Here is a 19,871-nt window from a genome sequence, read left to right as displayed (position 1 = left end):
TTTTAGAGACATGAAACACACTGATATATTAAGGCAATAATACATGTTCCTTGGTGACTCCCACAGGATCTAAGAATAGCAAAGTTATCTCTCCATTTTACAGCCAACACTTTTATATCCTGCTGAATTACAGTTTCACAGTGGCTACAGATTTGTATTCTTGTTTTTAGTCTCACTTTAATTTAAACGAAATGTCTCACATTGAAAAATGATTTTAAAAAAACTGATACATGCATTCATAAAGAAGTATCTGCAGAGGCAATAATAGACTTGTGCAATTATTTACATTTGTTTATATAAGAAGGGACAATGCATATTAATAAACATGAGCCTTGAGTCTGTCTCGTAAATGTGCCAGATTGAACTATAAAGGTTATTTTGAACTGCAGGTTGATGGCATTTAAGAAGCCCAATGGTGCTTTTGGGGGTTTTGCCCTTTCCTGTAGTGTGTTATAAAAGTATTTGTATTTAGCATGATATAGCCCCCTTTAAAAGATAACATCCTACTTTCATTCAATTATTTGAGGTAAACAAAGACAAAATCTAATGGAAACCACACCAAAACAAAATCAAACACATAAGCACAATTGAAGCTAAATTACAGCACAATTAAAATCAGATTTAAACAAACACCTAAGCACACACCAGACATAAAGCTAAGATAAAAACTAACAGGCACAGACAAGTAGAAAAATAATGATACAACCCGGACTACACCTACGTGCCCAAGACATCGTTTTTCTTTATAAGTATGCTTTCCTGTATAATGACAATCAAATGTTCTGTCCCAGGCTACATCCTGCAGTACTCAGAGGACAACAGCGAGCAGTGGGGCAGTTTTCCCATCAGCCCCAGCGAGCGCTCGTACCGCCTGGAGAACCTGAAGTGTGGCACCTGGTATAAATTCACCCTGACGGCCCAGAATGCAGTGGGGCCGGGGCACATCAGCGAAATCATTGAAGCAAAGACCCATGGGAAAGGTAGGGAGATGAATTTGTCTCAATGCAGAGCTGTGATTACATCTAAAACCATTCATTCATGGGAGTCATACAAACATATATTGCGATTTTCTCACATTACAGATAAAATTCGGTGAGGGAATATTTTCTTTTCTCAGGCAAAGAAATGTATTGACAGTTTTTATTGATCCTAAAAACTCATAACTCAAAGACTTTTAAAACCCAATAAATAGTGGCACATTTCAGGAGGGAAAATGTTATTTCCCTCTGCAACACACATTCCTTCTTGCTACTCTTCATTTATTTGTGACTCTCTTTATGGCCATAAACAGCTTTATTGTGGTCCACTGAGACATTTAGCAAAAGTTTGATTTTAAAATGTGAAAAGATAATCATCTTCTACAAGTTTTACAAGTGGCTTGTTCCTCATGTCGGTGGTGGAACGTTTCAAATCCACTTAATCCAGGAGGTTAGTAGAAATGTGGAGTTTTCACAGCTACAAAAAAAATGGTCCTGGAGACAGACATCAGTGTGACCCATAGAGGGTTATATTGGGCGTGACACTTGTTAGCAACCGTCATTTTTAAATCCACCTGTGGGGTATTTACTGACGTATTTTACGTCGTAGAACAAAACGTTAAAATGTCTTCAGCTTGTGTTAACCTCAGACCTTATTTCAGGGTAAACAAAAACACATTCAAAAAGCCATAGAGTGCCACAGTGACGCATCCTAAAACCCGGAAGTAAGCTGCGCATGGGTTCCTTCGACAAAAAAGCAATGCAATTTCTCCATAGGATTTTGGAAAATAGCTCGAAATAAGGTCTGTGGTCGACACACATTTAAGAGACAGATTAGGTTTTGTTCAGTCGGATAATCTCCACGTCTACTTTTATAATTTTCTAATCATAAATCTTTTCGATAGATTTATGATCCTATGGAGAAATGCATTGCTTTTTTGTCAAAGGAACCCATGCGCAGCTTATATCCGGGTTTTAGGACGCGTCACTGTGGCACTCAATTGACTTCAAGACCAAGGAACAGGAAGTGGTAAATACTGAGTAATTTCAGGGTTTCATGAGTCATTACTGCACCAATCTAACAGAGCACTTTTATATCGAATAAAAGCTCACTACAACACTGTCTCTATCTCCCCCTCAGAGCCGCAGTTTGCCAAAGATCATGAACTCTTCACCAGCATTAACTCCACCCGGGCCCGGCTCAATCTGGTGGGCTGGAACAACGGCGGCTGTCCGATCACCTCCTTCATCCTGGAGTACCGCGCCGTGGACCTGGCCACCTGGACCACGGCGCAGCGCACCTCGCTCACCAAGAGCTACGTCCTGTACGACCTGCAGGAGGCCACCTGGTACGAGCTGCAGATGAAGGTCACCAACAGCGCCGGCTCAGCGGAAAAGAGGATCACCTTCGCTACTCTCAACGCTGATGGAAGTGAGTTTGGATTAAACAGATTGTCACAGAGCTGCACTGATTACCAGGATCACTGCATCAGAGTGGAGGAGAAGTTTAAGTAGCAACTCAGGGGGGTAAAACTCAGGGTCATTTCAGAATGTAAAATAAAAGTATCTTTCTAGTTAGTTAAATCATAACGATAATGATATCATCTATTTATAATTGTAAATGTATATTGAATGTAGTCATACATTCGGACGTACATTTTGTTAAAAGAAAAAAAAAATATATGTTAATAATTTTGTTTTTGGGAGAAGGGGTGGGATTAAATTAAGTGTAAACTTCTTCCCACCCCTTTTCAGATGTGTAATTAGGCAGGTCATTTGTTTATATATATATATATTTGTAAGTCAATAATATAATGTTTTTGTTTATCAATTTGATACTGCTTAAGTTTGTTCAGTATCAGAATTCTCATGTTTCATTTCATTATTATAATTTTTTTTATTGTTTTACACGTTCGAAATAAATCACATCAAATCAAAAATCCAAAAATAACAGGAATATATATGACAAAAGACAAAAGTGTAAAAAACAAGGAAAAGAGTCTCTTAATTTACGCTCTTATTTCGCATTATTTGTTATGACTCGAACAGCACCATGTATGCAACTGTTCAACATGAAGTGCCTCTCTGCCTTCAGTGTGGGCTTTGAAACGATTTGTTGTTTGGAGAGTTTTGTCAGCCTTTGAGCAGATTGACAGGTATTGTGCCGATAAGCTGAGTAAGAAAACAGGGACAGTCTTCAGATTCTCCACGGCCAGTGTGCGGCTGTATGTGTCTGCAGATTGTGTCAGACACACACAAAGGGAGTGTCTAAGCTGTAAGGAGAGGAGGTTATGAAGGCTCTGTGGTACACTCCACACTATTCTTTCATTTCCTTTGAAGGGTTTTGCTGTGACGAGTAAGCTGTGTGTGTGTGTGTGTGTGTGTGTGTGTGTGTGTGTGTGTGTGTGTGTGTGTGTGTGTGTGTGTGTGTGTGTGTGTGTGTGTGTGTGTGTGTGTGTGTGTGTGTGTGTGTGTGTGTGTGTGTGTGTGTGTGTGTGTGTGTGTGTGTGTGTGTGTGTGTGTGTGTGTGTGTGTGTGTGTGTGTGTGTGTGTGTGTGTGTGTGTGTGTGTGTGTGTGTGTGTGTGTGTGGATGCTCATAGCTTATCCCAGCAGACTATAAGCAGTCTCTAAACCCGGTGCCCATGCTTTGATTAGCCACAGTCTTTTCTATAATATCTTAGGATAAAGAAAACATTGCGATGTGAAATTACGGAGGGGAAAGCATTCTTCTGTACGGCTACTGAAGTAACATTTTGAATCCAAGACTTTTACATATAATAGAGTTTTATTCTAAACCATAGTTATGTAACGTTTGTATTTAATGGTCTTCATGACTAAAGTACCTAAAGTCAAAGTACGTGTTATGCCTAAACGCACATATCAATTTCATATATACAGTATATATATGAAATGACTCGATTATGACATCACAGTGTGCACAATGCTATTCACTTTATAAACTGCTGCTGGATATCTGAATTTATAATAATATGTTTATTGTTGATTTATAAATTGAGCTAATAATCTGAATCTGTAAAAAGCTGTCAGGTTAATGTAGTGAAGTAAAAAGTACAATATAGTCTGCTAAAATGCAGTGGAGTAGATGTATAGAGTAGCATACAATAGAAATAGAAAGTAAAAAAACAAGGACCTCAAAATTGAACTTCAGTAATAACATTATCCTTCTGTACTGTATGGAGTGTATTTGCCCTTCCTACCATTAACACAGCGTGTGGTGCAGCCCTGTTTAAAATGCATGCATACTGTAAATGCCTACTAACACTTCAGTTAGTGGCAAATCAAATAACTGATATACTTTTTTAATATGTTTACTGCAGCAACAACTGCTTCTTTAATTGTGTCCATCAACTAGAAGAAATACAGCCTGAGGGGTTTCCTCATTCTGCACATTAAAATCATGCGTGTGGAAAATCAATATTAATAAGTGATTGCATTAAGGATGTTTCTCCCTTTAAATCTGCTTGACTTACATTTGTTTTAACAGTGTTTATGGTGATGCACGCATAATAGTATTTGGTGTTGCATAAAATAAGCAAAGCAGTAAATCTGAACAAATGTTGCACTGACAAAAAAGACTATGTCACTCCATATCTTCCAAGTAGACAAAAAGAAGAATAAACTCCAGATGATGAAGATGCTGTTGGATTCTCCTCATGAATGTCTGATTATATATATTTCCCAGGTACCATCCCCCCCCTGCTGAAAACAGGAGACCCCATCTCAGACAACATGTCGGGCAGCGGTGGTCTGAAGATGGTGGTCACCATCACGTCTGTCCTGGTGGTGGCCGTGCTCGTCTTCATCATGCTCATGGTGCTGAAGAGGAGGCGGAGGGAGCAGAGGCTCAAGAGGCTCAGAGGTGGGTCCAAGATCAAAGTACATATTATATTGTATGAGAAAACTGAAGAATTCACTTTGAGTAACAAAAAGAAAACAGGTGCTGCATTACAGCCAGAATAATAATATGTATTTTTAAAATATTTTGTTAGTTATATTTTTCATTAGTTTTACCAAAATAACTTGATTTAATTGTATTTAAAATAACATTTAAAAAGAAATAAATCCTTTGAATGTGAAGGGTTAAATGAAAGAAGCTGGTCTCTGCCAGGCAGATAGGAGCTGATTGGGGTCCTGTTGTAAATTCACAGCGGGCCCGCTATAGCAACTGAACGAGAGAGTAATGTCAAATGACAGTATGCTTGACCAATCATATCTTCCCTCTAAATGGGTGGGTTTTATTATCGCGGACTTTATGACAAGTTCCGCCCGCTGTGAAACTGTTCTTGTTTCCATAGCAACAACAACAACAACTTCCTGTCAACAGGGTAAACTCGCCTTCAAAATAAAAGCATGCCAAATTACACTTAAGACATACAACTGCAACGAAAGTAACAAACACAATGCAATATCCTTTTCAATTTCAAAGAACACAAATTGGGTTATTTACAGGTGTTGTTGTGTGTGGTAGAGGGTCGCTTTCATTGATGCGTTTTGCACCCCGGGCCGTTGTTTTGATATTCCGCTGAAGTATAAGCTGTGACATAATAACTTTTTTTTCGAGGGAAAGGGTGCGTCAGAGGGCATAAAAGGTATAAAAGTCACGGCTTGCCACTGGTCAAACCAAAAGAGAGGCTAAACTTTTCTTCAGTATTCCAGAGACTTCAGCAGTTTTGTGTTCAGGTCAAACTCCGCCCTGTTCATTTTCTCTTCAACATGCCTTTGTTGCCTTTTTCTAAGCTGAATTGTGATTGCACATTATCTCCACCGCTGTAGCTTATCAACAAGGACAGTACTATTATGGTATTCACTAACTCTTTGCTGACTTCACAGATGCCAAGAGCCTGGCAGAAATGCTGATGAGGTACGTATACTTAATTTTAATGTATGCCCGCTGTTTTTCTTTAAGGGGTTGAACATAAATCACAATGTAGCCTGGAGTTACAGTACCTATCTGTAAATATCTAATATCCAGCACTCGGGATACGCTGTCCCTCTTGCCTTCTCACAGCTACTTATCAACTTAAATGGAATTGAATTAGCATTTCTGCGACACAATGCAGAATAACACAGCTGAAAAGTAATGAAATGTTCTCATTAATCTCCTCAGCAAGAACACTCGCACTCCAGACACGGTGAACAAGCAGCAGCAGACGTTACGGATGCACATCGACATTCCCCGAGCCCAGCTACTCATCGAGGAGCGGGACACCATGGAGACAATCGGTAAAAGCCTGACAAATAATGTGCATCGGGTAGCATATTATGAATGCTTATGATTCAATTAGATTACACTTTATTGTTATTGCACATAGTATAGTACAAGCACGACAAAACCAGAAAGTTCAAAGAGTAACTAATGTTACAGTAGTTTCCATGAATCAGTCTTTAAACACTGCCAGAGCCCATACCATGTTCCCTTTAGTGTTTACTTCCTGTCTGTCTTCTCCTGCTGTTCCTTTAAACTTTTACTTCCTGTTTGTCATCTTCTGTAGATTTCTCTGACATCCAGCCAAAGTTTCCTGCTCCCCACAAATATAAAAATAAATGTATAAAAGGTATTTCACAGTGTTTTCTGATACATAAAAACGAATATATTTGTCAGCAAACGATCAAATTAGTTGAGGTCTTTCTGCAGATTGATATGACTGCACATTGATCAGAGCATCCTCCATAGCAACGGTCTGCTAGTGAAAAATAGCAGACCACAGAATGTTCGTAAATTGACCATACAGAATTGAGTATTCAACCAAACCGAAGGTGCAGGGTTTAATTATTATATGAGTTGTAATGCATATTGAATACAGTGAAGTATGTGAGTAGGATAGTGCTGAGTTAGAAAGTTCACGGTTAGGTTATGGTGTTGACGTTTTGAGTTTTCTGCTTTACTTCCTGTTGTTCCTTCTCCTAACGTCTTCTCTGTGTGTCTCAGATGACAGGTCCACTGTGCTGTTGACAGACAATGACTTCGGGGAGACGAACAAGCAGAAGTCGTCCACGGTGACGCACACGGTCCACTACCAGTCTCTGTCCCAGGCCACCGGGCCGCTGGTGGACGTGTCCGACGCCAGGCCTGGAACCAGTGAGTCCCACCACCGTCAGTGCCCAACATTTATTACTTTACTACTAACACCAATACCACTGTTGTGCTACTAACATAATGTTGGAAATGTTTGTGGTCTTTTGGTTTGATTAAGAAAAGTTTCTCAGCACCCGTGGCATTTTATTGCACATTTATCTGAGCTACATGAGAGATAGAGAGTTTTTCTAACAAGCCGTAACTTAGTGTATCAAGAGAGATTTCTGGAGACACAGCAGCCGCTCTGCAGAAACGCCTCTGGACTTCTGCTGCTCGAGCTGCACTGAAGCAGAACAGATGAAGAGTAGCAACCTCTCTGCCTCTTCTTGACACGTCCTCACCTGACTGCCCTGCTCCACCTGGCCAGCTGGACCTGAGAGCGCACACACACACACACACACACACACACACACACACACACACACACACACACACACACACACACACACACACACACACGCACACGCACACGCACACGCACACAGATACACACACACAAACAGATTAGTAGTGCAATGAAATTATTTTGTGCAGACAGTGCAGAAAGTAGATTTCCCCCTACATATTGGCTGAGACAATCTTTTGCTTACTGAATGTTAAACATTACTTTCAAAGTAAATTTGCAAACCCCTTCAACAATCAGCCGAAAAGGAGCCTTTTTTATTGACATGCCAAGCTCTGTTTTTTAACAGCCACCACCAACAGTAAGCAAACATATCAGGTCATCAGTACGTTGGCTGACAGGTGCAAACGTCCTAACACTTACATTAGGAGAAGAATGTTGCAGATTCAGAAAACGATGTAAATATAAAAACACAAATGTGCCAAAACACATGCAAATGAAAAAAACCATCTTCACCAACTTGACGAAACATCTGCAACGTTGACTAAAGGCGCTGCAAGAAACGGAAACCAGGGGACACTAAGAAAGTGATGCATAAAGCTGGGACCGGTGCGCCTGGCGACGTTCAGGGTTAGCTAACCTAACATCGTAAGGAATCATGTGGTCAAATTGTTAAAATATTCTGATAAAACTTACATTTTAGGTAAGTTTCTAACAACAGTGACAAGTGGCCCGAGTGTCAACAAGCCACCAGTCCCAGCTGTGTGCTTCACTTTGAAGTGTCCTCTGTTTTCCGTTGTGTTTTGAGCTGCTTGCAACGCTATGTATTTGCAGCGTTTTTGTATTTAAAAAATGTCCTTTTTCCAATACGATGCCATCCTTCTGAGACACACACACACATTATACAAACACATATACAATGCACAGAACAATATCACAGACACATGCATTACAACACAATATAGTGATTGTTTTGTATAGCCTGGCCAGTGGGGTATGAACCCAGTGTGCTGACTGCTGATGGCCATCACTTCCTCCCTCCATCCTGCTGATAGGATTACTAAGTGACCTCCTACAGTTACCAGCACCATTCTTCTCTGCACAGATCCAGTCCCAGCCTTTTCTAAAGGGTCTGGATCTATTTGGCCCGTAGCTGCATAGAGCAGCCGCCTGTCTGGGTCAGGCTGAATATGACACTATTTATATGTCTATATGGAGACAGTGAGACCTTAAGATGGACGGTAATGTCACCGCAGGGAGCTGAGGGATGGTCCTGTTCAGTGAAGGGATGAACTGTAAATCTGCACCACAGCACAGCACAGCAGCTACACTCTCTGTCAACACTGATGTATGAACAGAATAAGGATTTACTGTTTCATTCAAGCACTAAAACAAATGTATTCACAGATCAGAAGCTGGAGACCCTGATTAAACGAGTAGTTCAAAGGATTTATTTAAAATCGCAAAACAGACTACTACAATATTGAAATTACAAGAAGCGAAATATTTCTTTAAGGATTAATTTCTCTAACAAATATTGCAGTCCTCTTTCTGTCTGTACCGCTTTAACCGGTTGCTATGACATATTTATGTTTTTTAGTTATTATCATTTCCTGTATTGTGATATTACATGTTTTTACTGATTGTATAAACTTGTTATTCAAAAATATAATTAGTTTTTAGGGTGACGACATCTGTCCAGGGACAACAGATGAACAATAGCTATTTTCTAACTGGCACAATAACAGAAATGTCTATTAATCTGCACTGTCCCTGTCAAATAATCAGATAAAATAAAAAAAATACCTTTCAGAATTAAGTATTATGGTGTTGCAGAGGTCGCCCATCCTACAATCGTATTGTTGAGATACAGGAAAGTCTGGTTAGTGGCCAGTTGGTCAAAGTTTATTACAGATCTTTGCTAAATAAATTCCATGTTTCCATGTTTCCAATTCCAAATACCATGATCTTTTAATACATTCTGAATTCAAATAAAAATAATAATTAATGCAAACATTTGAGATTCCCCCAGTCATGTGAATCATATCCACACTGCATTATCAGTCAAACTAATCCGAATGGACCTTTTTTCCAAATGATAGTCCTATAAAAGTGTAAAAGTAATTGTCGTACTTCATAATCATAATATTTAAACATGGAGTATCTGTCACTATCTCTGTCCCTAATGATGCTCTCTGTTCCCTCCTCTGCAGACCCCACTGCCAGACGCACTGCCAAAGCCGGTCCTGCCGCGACGCGGAGCCGATACGCCAGCCAGTGGACGCTGAACCGGCCGCACCCCACCAGCTCCTCCCACACGCTGACCACCGACTGGAGGCTGCCGACGCCCCGAGCCACCGGGTCCGTGGACAAGGAGAGCGACAGCTACAGCGTCAGCCCCTCACAGGACACAGGTAATTACATTCCTAACCATTGAGGATTGGTAGCAGGATTACAATGTGACTAACAAACTAAAAAGAGCACCCAGAGGATTGTTGACATCCACCTGGATCCATTTTCATCTTCACCTTATATATTCACACATAATGATTTTTTTCTAGCATTTGGACTATCTATGTTGTAAATGTATTGTCTTTTTAATTTACACACAACATGTATTGTCCATCCTGGAAGAGGGATCCCTCCTAGGTTTCTAACATTTTTCCCCATTGAAGGTGGGGTAGGTAATTCCCTTCAGAAACACTTTGTTATATTCCATGGAATGCTCTTAACATCCCGATAGCAATGAATATGTTAAATGCTTTGACATTAAATACATACAAAAACTTCATCTGTGGAAGCCGTAGCGCTGTAAAAAGCACGACCAATCATCTGAGCCGGCCCGGCTAAAATAACTGGATGGCCTACCTGCCTGTCAGCCTTCCATCTGTGCACAAACTTATCTCGTGCCCTCATTGGTCACGTGCGCGTTCGTGTGTGTTGGAGGAGGGGCTCTGTAAGGGGCTGCGTACTTTCAAATTCTAACGCACTCGAGCTGGTTTCTCCATTCTTACCTGCCCTACCTTTAACTGTGGGGTTTTGTTGGACATTTTTCCTTGTCCGATATGTGGGTTTAAGGACAGAAGGTGTCGTATTCATATTATTTTCAAACTGTAAATCCCCCTGAGACAAATATCAAATTTGGGCTGTATAGATAAACTGTGATTGATCGATTGAGCATATAATGTTTGTTGTAAAAGGATCAGTTTAGATGTTTTCTTTCTAAGCTGTACTGTCCCGTGTGTGTTCCTCAGATCGTGCGAGGAGCAGCATGGTTTCCACAGAGAGCGCGTCCTCCACCTACGAGGAGCTTGCCAGAGCCTACGAGCACGCCAAGATGGAGGAGCAGCTCCGCCACGCCAAGTTCACCATCACCGAGTGCTTCATCTCGGACACTTCCTCCGAGCAGATGACAGCAGGGACCAACGACTACACCGACAGCGTGGCCTCCAGCACGCCGTCCGAGTCCGGCATCTGCCGCTTCACCGCCTCGCCGCCCAAACCTCAGGACGTCAGTCGGGTCATGACCATGGCCGTGCCCAAGGCCCACAGACCTGGTGAGGAGGTTTACCTCAATTATAATAATAATAATAATCTTTGTTTGTGTAGCACCTTTCATACAATAAGTGCAGTTCAGTCAGACAACTCACGTGTTTCTTAATATGTGTATTAGAAGCAGCATATAGTTTGAGTTTGGCGTCTAGGCTCGGGCCTCATCACTCCACAGATTTACAAAGAACATTGAGTGATGATTAGATGACTATCCCCCGAGCCTACAGGTGGAAGCTGGGGTGGTGGCGGGGCAGGCGAGCAGCAGCAACATGAAACACAGCAGCAGGAACATGAACGTAGCAATAGCAAGTGAACACAGCAGTGGCAGCAGCAGCATAGCGAGGCAGAGGCAGGAAGACCTGGCAGCTTAAATAGAGCGACATGTTTAGGAGAATGTGTTTGGTTGGTTGTAAGAGGGACGAGGTGCGTCATGTTAATGTCTGATTGGTGCTGGAGTTGACTGCCTGAACTAGCTCGCAGGCTTTGCCCCATTTCAAGGTGCTTCACATAAACATTTCCAGTTCACCATTAAAACAAACTACAAAATGGCTTTGTAGTTTACAAGGGAGTTCATAATATAACTTGGACCTTGCCTATTAAGGGCCTTATATGTCAGGAGGAGAACCTTAAAATCAATCTTAAAGTAAACAGGAAGCCAATACTGAGCGGCTAGAACTGGAGTAATGTGTTCTGTCCTCTTAGTTCTACTTAACAACCGAGCTGCAGAGTTTTGGATGACATCAAACGTTATTTAAAGAGCACTTTTCATACTCATATAGTTCTTCACCCTGTTTACACCAACCCATCAATTAAACCTTAAGAAACAACATTATTGATGGGAAAAGTCTACTTTAATTCAACCTTAATCATCTTTAAAAACCTGGGCTCTTATTAGTCTTTAGACTGCTGTTAGTTAAAGTATAGAGGCTTCAAACAATTACACAATTCACAATACTTATTATAAGGGTTTCACCTTTTTTTAAAGCCTCCTTTGGCTGTCACTCGGTAAGGCAAATAAAGCTTATTCATAAAGCACATTTCATCACAAGGCTATTCGAAGTGAAACATAAAATGACAGCAAGCAAACAATTAAACATCCACTCGCCCCCAAGAATGCCTTTCACTGCAAGGAGAAACTTGCTGGTAAATGATGGTACTTTCAAACTACTTTAAAGGCTTTGTCTCCAAAGTCTCTCACACACATCTGTAGTGTGTCCTGCGTCCTCCTCTCCGGCGGTGTTCTTACCTTACGTGACCCTCTGCTCCTCGGGGCAGCGCTGCAGATCAATTACGAGTTCTGGCAGAGCTGCAGACCACACACTGGAGCTCAGACGTCCAAACAGACACACACGTGAACACAGCTCATCCATCAACCTGTCTGCTTTCATGTTTTAGTGTCTAGGGCTACTAGAGTTGTTGGACCAGAAAAATAGGTCCGTGTGTTTGCGTGTAACAGGATTACGTATGCAGGATACAAAAATCCCATACAGGTTACTGATGTCTTTTACATGTAACTAGTATTACCGACGGATTACATTTTTAAACCTTGGTGTTAAGCTAACACCTTGCCGGTCTCTCTGTTAGAGCAGATGAGCCCATCAGATCTTCTCCTTAAGTTTCAGGCCTCATTATGTTTGTGCACAGAGCAGCAGACACTTGTCACCAGTTCACACAGGAGAGAGGGCAACTGAAGGCTATCTGTCAATCTTATCTGCAGCTATTGTCACTCGGTACAAAAAAACACTTAACCGCCACAGTGGAGTTCAGTGTAATGACACACTGTTAGGCTGGGGTGGTGTTGCTGAGTGCTAGACTCTGCTATCAGTTACTTTTGGGGGGGGAAATGTTATAGGCAGAAGAATCAAGCTGTGCTTCTACAGTTTCCTGCTTGCTTGTCGAGTAGAAATGTGTGGCAAAAAAAAAGGCACTCTTATTCACCTTATGTAGCCTCGCACCTTTTCCCAATCCCTTCTTCAATCGAATAAGTGTCAGTTTTTCCGGTTTAGCATTAGCAGCATTGTAAACAACAAGGTCAGATTCCCTACTGTAGCTCATTTCAACAGTTTTATATTGACTCTCACTGCCAGTAGGGTAGACAAGGTCCACGGTGTTGACATTTATTCAAATTAGTTGACCTAGAGACCGAATTCAATTAACCTGTGACCATGCTTTTTAGCTATGAAACTAGTGAATGTTAGCTAACTAGCGAATGTTAGCTATCTAGCTAACTAGCGAATGTTAGCTATCTAACTAACAAGCTGGCTAGCAAACATAAGCTATCTATCAAACTAACTAGCTAACGTAAGGTTTCTAATAAACAAGCTACCTAGATAACATTCTCTATATATCTATCTAGTTAGCTTGCTTTCATTAGCTACCTATCTAAAAAGCTAGATAGCGATTTTAGCTATTTCTATTAATTATATCTAGCTATCTATGACCAAATTGGTGTCTCTCAAAATTGAAATTAGAAAATATTATATAAACTTCAAGTGCAGACCTGTGTCCAGCTTCCTGACAGTGAAAGTATTTATCAAAAACATTGTTGATGTGTTTTTTTAAGCCGTCCGGCTGCTCGCACACAGCCAGCAGTTTAAGCTTTCTTAGCTCTGTGAAACGTGTTCAGCTGACTCCACAGACTCCACAGTCAATGAAGTGTAAAATTATGGGAATGTGTTTTTCTAAGAGGCCTGCAGCAACTCTGATAATTTTTAAGTATACCCAGTTACAATAAGGGACTGCCGGATTTACAAGTTCTCATTTAATCACAGGATCTCAAAGGGCTTAAAACATAATAAGCCTTTGTACTATAAGTAGCTGCTTTTACCAATATTCATCGTCATGGTACGAATTTGCATATTAAAAGATTGGCGGTTAATTTCTTGTTAACTATTTCCTCCATTTTAACTCTAAATGACACAAATAAATTAAAAAGTACGCCATTATTACACCTTATTTCAAAATCATGGATTATATATCCACAACATATTTCCTAATAAGGACCTGGCCAATTAATAATTAAATTAAATAATAACTACTGTTGTTCGTACATCAACAAAAGAAACAGCTTAATCAGCCAGCATTCATTTTATTATTTTTAACAGACATATTACAATTGATATTAAAACGATATCTGAAAACTAAATACAATAATAAAAGGGAAAACGTGCGGTTATCAACTTTTTGATACTTTTCATATTACATAATCATACATTTTAAAAAGATTACAGTGAAATGGATAAAAGGAAAAAAGCACAACATACAGTTCACACACAATACACAAAAATAATGTGTCTTAAAATGTAAAAGTGACTAAGTGTCTTAATAAAAATGATAACTAGATTGTTCTTCCACCGGCTTGTAGTCCATTAAACTACAGAGCACAGCCTACATATCTGTAACACAGTGTATGGAAGTTTAACTTGCTGGAGGTTCATGACCCGGCTTCAACCCCGTCTCTGTCTCAGTTACACCTGACAACCTCACCTCCATCAGAGAGGTCACCGGCAGCTTCTCGATTATCACCGTCCCTGTCTTCTCGTTTCATGTGACCAGCCTCACCTGACAAACCTGCTATGAGAGTAACCGTTTATTTATTAATTCCTCTTCGGGTCTTAATAGAAACAAATCTATTGGATCCCATTACAGCTTGTATGTCAGCTCTTCAACTTGTGCTGGTTATTACAGAGCTATAGTTAGCTTGTCAGATAGATTCAAACATCAGGAGAATGTTTGATTACTAATAAAGCACACAGTATATAAATATGAAAACAAACAATCAAACATCACTACAGCTGAAGATGCAACGGACACTTAAACAGATTAATGGCTTGGCGAAATGTTGCATTCCTGTTACACATACTGTCTGTCCCATTAACTGTGCAATCTGCAATTTACTGGCTGATGAATTTCCAAACTACATTTCTAATGAGCTCCTACAGAAACACTTAAATCTATATTTGTATTCAATTAACACCCTGAGCCATTCATCATCATCTTCGCTGGCACTAATAGGGCTTATTATAAAACACAGTGAATTATTCATTCTCCTCCTGATCCCAGAAATCCATTCTCCAAGGTCACATGTTGCACGTCAGGGCTGCCATTAACGCTCAGAGTGTGCACGTTCATAAAGTATGTATTTACATTTGTGCATGCGTCGACTGCATTTGAAAGCTTTGGCACCTGTGGATGAGAGAACACCTGCTGAAAATGGATTTTTAAATGATAGCATGTTGGCCTGTAAACACTTGTTGATCTAGTGTGCAGGAGAAGAACTCACCCTGTCGGTGTTCCATTTGCAGTAATAATATCAAACAGCTGAATACTAAATAAACCAGCGACTTCACTTGTCAATATTGGTTTTTAGATATTTTATTGATTTAAAAATGGTATCATATTGCTTCCCGCCAACAGCTGGAACCGCGGCGACAGCAACGTAACTTAAAATGACGGATTGATTGATTGATTGATTTAGCCACCATGAATCCAAAGTTTAGTGCTCTCTAAAAATATAAAAATAATTATTCAAAAAATATTCCATGGTGTTTCCTGAGGGATAAAAACTAATGTTTGTTATCCACAGCGGAGGTTAAATTGACCGGACTTCTTCCTGCGGATTGATATGACTGCAGATGTCCATTAATCAGATATTCCTCCTTAGCAACGTTCTGTTCTCCTTAGCAACGGTCTGCTAGCGAAAAATAGCAGAACTTGAAATTTCAAAATTGATCAATCAGAATCAAGTATTTAACTAGGTCATGTAATTAATATTTAATACGATTGTTCAATTTAGTTAAGCAGGGAAAATGTTTCAGTGCCAGAAACCGACTTAGAAAAAAGAATATCAACCGTCATTTATTTTTAACTGCATTCAATCTGTTGTCGTGACCTCTTGTTTGGTTGCTACGATTCATTTTGAGGATTAAGTTAGAATTTGGAGTGCAGGTCTTTTCCTTGTAACAAAGATACTACTTCTGAGAATATCTTAACTAAGGTAATGTAAACACAATATTTGACCTGTAAAAACCTGTTTAACAGGAAAGGGGTCAAAGGGTCAGACCGCTGAAAGGGTGACTGTGGTGATCCAATACAATTAAAGTTCGCAATACAAGTGAAGGAAACAAGGAAGTACTGTATTATTTAACTGGATTTAATTAATGAAACTCGATAACATTTTTTAGAAGCATCTACAGTAGTGAATGCGAGATGAAGCCTTATGAAGCTTTTCCAGCCAGCCTTAGCAACGGTCTGCCAGCGAAAAATAGCAGATCTTGGAATTTCCAAATTGATCAATCAGAATCAAGGATTTAACTAGGCCATGTTATAAATAATGATATAACTCAAATACTATCAACTCAGCAGAGAACTGTGTCTGAGTGATGTTGTAAAACCCCTCCAATGGGATTTGTCATCATCAAAACATTTCATTACTTTAGGATTAGTTATAATTACACTTTAAGAGAGTCTTTAACACCAGCATTTCCCATCAGTGAAATAGATCCAATAGCAGTAGAAACCATAAAGTCACTGAACAGAATCAAAGCGTCTAGTTTTAACTACCTCTGATCTAACAATTCAGATAATGACTTAAAGATTGATGAGACCGCCTATAATCGAGCTTTATCACCTAGTTAGGATATTCAATCTGACCTACAGGTTTCCTGATAAGACTCCATGTCTTCATCTCCTGCTGTTCCCCTCAAACGAGCTGCAGAAAAAAGGATTTGATAACAATTCGTGCAAGATGTCTTTTTAGGATTTATAGACATCATTCTGCTTCTTCACCGTCAGAAAACGTACTAACTTAATCATTGTATCATTCCCAGAAAATGAATGTGTGAATGCTGTGATATTCAGATCCCTATTACATTATGTTCTGCACGTTTCCTATTAAGTCAAATAGATTCACACTTGGTGGAATATTGATATTGGTATTACATTCAGATAACAGTTAAGTGAATCATAATCTCATAAAGCCCAGAGGTGAGCAAATGTTACAGTGTGAGTGTGAGGTAAAGATGGATTTTCAACCATATATGCCACTAATTTAAACCCTGGAATATAAATGGAGTGTGTGGAGAAACTCTGAGCTGTTAGGAGCACGTACTTACACAGCGGGGAGTGTGTGGAGGCGAGTGGTGAAAATCATCAGGGGTCCAAACTGACCCCATTATCACACAGCAGCAGACTGTAGTGGCAATATTTTGTTTGCAGTCACACTTGATTGGATATGTCTTAAAATCCTATTTCAAAGCTTTTTAAATAATGTATCAAGGCCTCTTTGTTTTTTCTTTTTTTGCTAAATTGTGCAAATAGGACATTTCATATTTTAGATTATTCAGAGGTCTGTTCATTTTCGCTGAAAGACTTTTGTGCCTCCACAGTTTCCATGCTTTAATGTGCACAAAGCTCTTTCTTTTTCTCATACTGCCTTTGCTGCTTCCCCATCTGTTCCCCCTCTGTCTGAAACCAGAGCTCAGTCTGCTCTGATTGGTTAGCTCTCTTGTGATTGGTCAACCACTTATAGATGTCCCGCCCCTTAGCCTATCACTTACAATGTGTTGAAGCGCTAGCCAGTAGAATCGCAACTGTTATATAGTGATGTCACTATGTTCTGGAAGTAAACAAAGGAATCCAATGGAGGCGCTTCAGGCTGGGGGGGGACACAGGGATGTTAGCCTTTACAGACCATCGACAAACCTCTAGAACACCACAGGAAAGGGATAACCCCAAAAATCAGGATAGCGCCCCTTTAACACTTTTGTCTCCTGTTTTGTGTCCTGCAGCAGGAGAGCTGGTCCACCTGCCTCCTTACCTCCGTATGGACTTCCTGTTGAACCGGGGCGTGCCGCCTCGAGGTGGAGGCGTCAGCTGCAGCAGCGGTAGCAGCATAGGAGCAGGAGGAGGAGGAGCAGGAGGAGGAGGAGGAGGGGGAGGAGGAGGAGGAGGAGGGGGAGGAGGAGGAAGTGGTGCATCGGGGGAGACGAGAGGAGTGGGAGGAGGAGCCATGGGCCAGACCTGCCTGGAGCCTCAGAGGAGCCGCACCCTGAAGAGGCCCCCGCCCATGGAGCCCACCCCCATGGAAGTGCCGTCACCCAGGGAGGTGCAGCAGTGGCAGCCAGGAACCGCCTCCACCCTCCCCCACAGGGATGCCCGGGAGAGGGGGGAGGCGCGGGGGGAGGTCCGGGCGGACGCTCCCTCCTCGGGGGACCTGGCCCAAGCACAGGCTGCCAAGCTCAGCACCTCCCAGGAGTCCCTGCTGGACTCCAGAGGACACCTGAAACAGAGCAACAACCCCTACGCCAAGTCCTACACTCTGGTATAACACTGGGCCACACGGACTGCTGCACACGGAGACAGAGACACAGGGAGACAGTTTACCGCTACAGCACATGTTGTACATAGAGCCGTTTCCGACATGCGTCTGAAGTGGATGCTTTTCTTTCTTTCACTCTTTTCTTTCCTTCCTCTCTCGCTCTTCTCTGTTGCTTTTCATTTCTCGCTCCTTCGCTCCTCTCCTGATCAGTTTTCTCTCACAGCTTTTATTTTCTACTCGAGTATTGTTTTATTCTAAAGTGACAACATGTGAGAATTGCCAAAATGATTTATTTAAAATTTGAGAAAGAGAAAAAATTACCTATGAATTTATATCAAGGACAATTATAGTCATTATTATTATATTAACAAAAATAAAATATCTTTTAAAAAAACAAGAAGAAGGGAGAGGGAGGAGGAGGACTCTGCAAGAGATCGTTGCTTTCTTAATTTATTTTTTATTTTATTGTCGCAGTGTGATGGAATCTGTGATTTGGCGGTTTTTAGCACCACGAGGAGCCGACAGAGGAGACGAGCGCCAGTGCTGACCAAGCGTAATGTTTTTCAACCTTTCCGACGACTGCATGGCGACTGAACAAATGACAATTAATAGGAATGGCTGGAAATCCAAAAAAAAAATGAAAAAAAAAGAGAATTTTTTTGTCACACTATGAAATTATACAATGTGAATATATATAAAGAGATCACTTTTATTTGTGGATATTACGGGGGAAATGATTTGGTTAATAAAGTCCTTAGTCATGTTTGCACACATCTGACTCTTATTCGTATTCAACACAAACCTTTTTTCTCCACTTCAGAAAACTCATTGATTCTTGTTGTCAGGATTTAAATACGACCGCCCAATATTTACCTTTAATTACAAGGAATCATGCAGAAACCCGGCATGTGTTTTATATCAAATCAACTTTGGTTACGAACCCAATTTTGATGTAATGTAATTCAATGGTTCCAAATATTTGTATTCTTAATGGTTTAACGCACTGTCATATTTAATAAGATTGTTCAATTTAGTTAAGCAGAGGTCCATTAATCAGAGATTCCTCCTTAGCAACGTTCTGTTCTCCTTAGCAACGGTCTTCTAGCGAAACATAGCAGACCTTGGAATGTCCAAATTGATCAATCAGAATCAACGTAACTTAAAATGACCGATCGATTGAGTGATTTAGACACCATGAATCCAAAGTTTCGTGCTCTCTAAAAATATAAAAATAAGTATTCAAAAAATATTCCATGGTGTTTCCTGATGGATAAAAACTAATGTTTGTTATCCACAACAGACGTTAGACCGACCGGACTTCTTCCTGCAGATTGATATGTCTGCAGATGTCCATTAATCAGAGATTCCTCCTTAGCAACGTTCTGTTCTCCTTAGCAACGGTCTGGTAGCGAAACATAGCAGACCTTGGAATTTAGCAGACCTTGGAATTTCCAAATTGATCAATCAGAATCAAGTATTTAACTAGGCCATGTAAGTAATATTTAATACGGTTGTTCAATTTAGTTAAGCTGGGAAAACGTTTCAGTGCCAGAAACCGACTTAGAAAAAAGAATATCAACCTT

General features: G+C 40.5%; 1 protein-coding gene across 1 annotated transcript in view; it reads left to right on the top strand.

Annotated features, from left to right (window-relative positions):
• LOC307034953 (cell adhesion molecule DSCAM-like) overlaps positions 1 to 19,059 on the top strand; it is a 137,021-nt gene extending 117,962 nt beyond the window's left edge. The window contains exons 19-28 of the mRNA XM_079673875.1: positions 792 to 980; positions 2,119 to 2,409; positions 4,682 to 4,858; positions 5,830 to 5,860; positions 6,107 to 6,222; positions 6,492 to 6,554; positions 6,929 to 7,078; positions 9,632 to 9,832; positions 10,673 to 10,975; positions 17,759 to 19,059. Of these exons, the coding sequence (XP_079530001.1) occupies positions 792 to 980; positions 2,119 to 2,409; positions 4,682 to 4,858; positions 5,830 to 5,860; positions 6,107 to 6,222; positions 6,492 to 6,554; positions 6,929 to 7,078; positions 9,632 to 9,832; positions 10,673 to 10,975; positions 17,759 to 18,297 (2,060 nt within the window). The 3' untranslated portion in view covers positions 18,298 to 19,059. The remainder of the gene's footprint in view (positions 1 to 791; positions 981 to 2,118; positions 2,410 to 4,681; positions 4,859 to 5,829; positions 5,861 to 6,106; positions 6,223 to 6,491; positions 6,555 to 6,928; positions 7,079 to 9,631; positions 9,833 to 10,672; positions 10,976 to 17,758) is intronic.
• Positions 19,060 to 19,871: the final 812 nt, after the last annotated feature.

This window comes from Notothenia rossii (assembly GCF_949606895.1).
Source record: "Notothenia rossii genome assembly, chromosome: 4".
NCBI classification, from domain to species: Eukaryota; Metazoa; Chordata; class Actinopteri; order Perciformes; family Nototheniidae; genus Notothenia; species Notothenia rossii.
The sequence above is the reverse complement of the archived record's forward strand: the minus strand, read 5'-3'. Positions and strand labels throughout refer to the sequence as shown.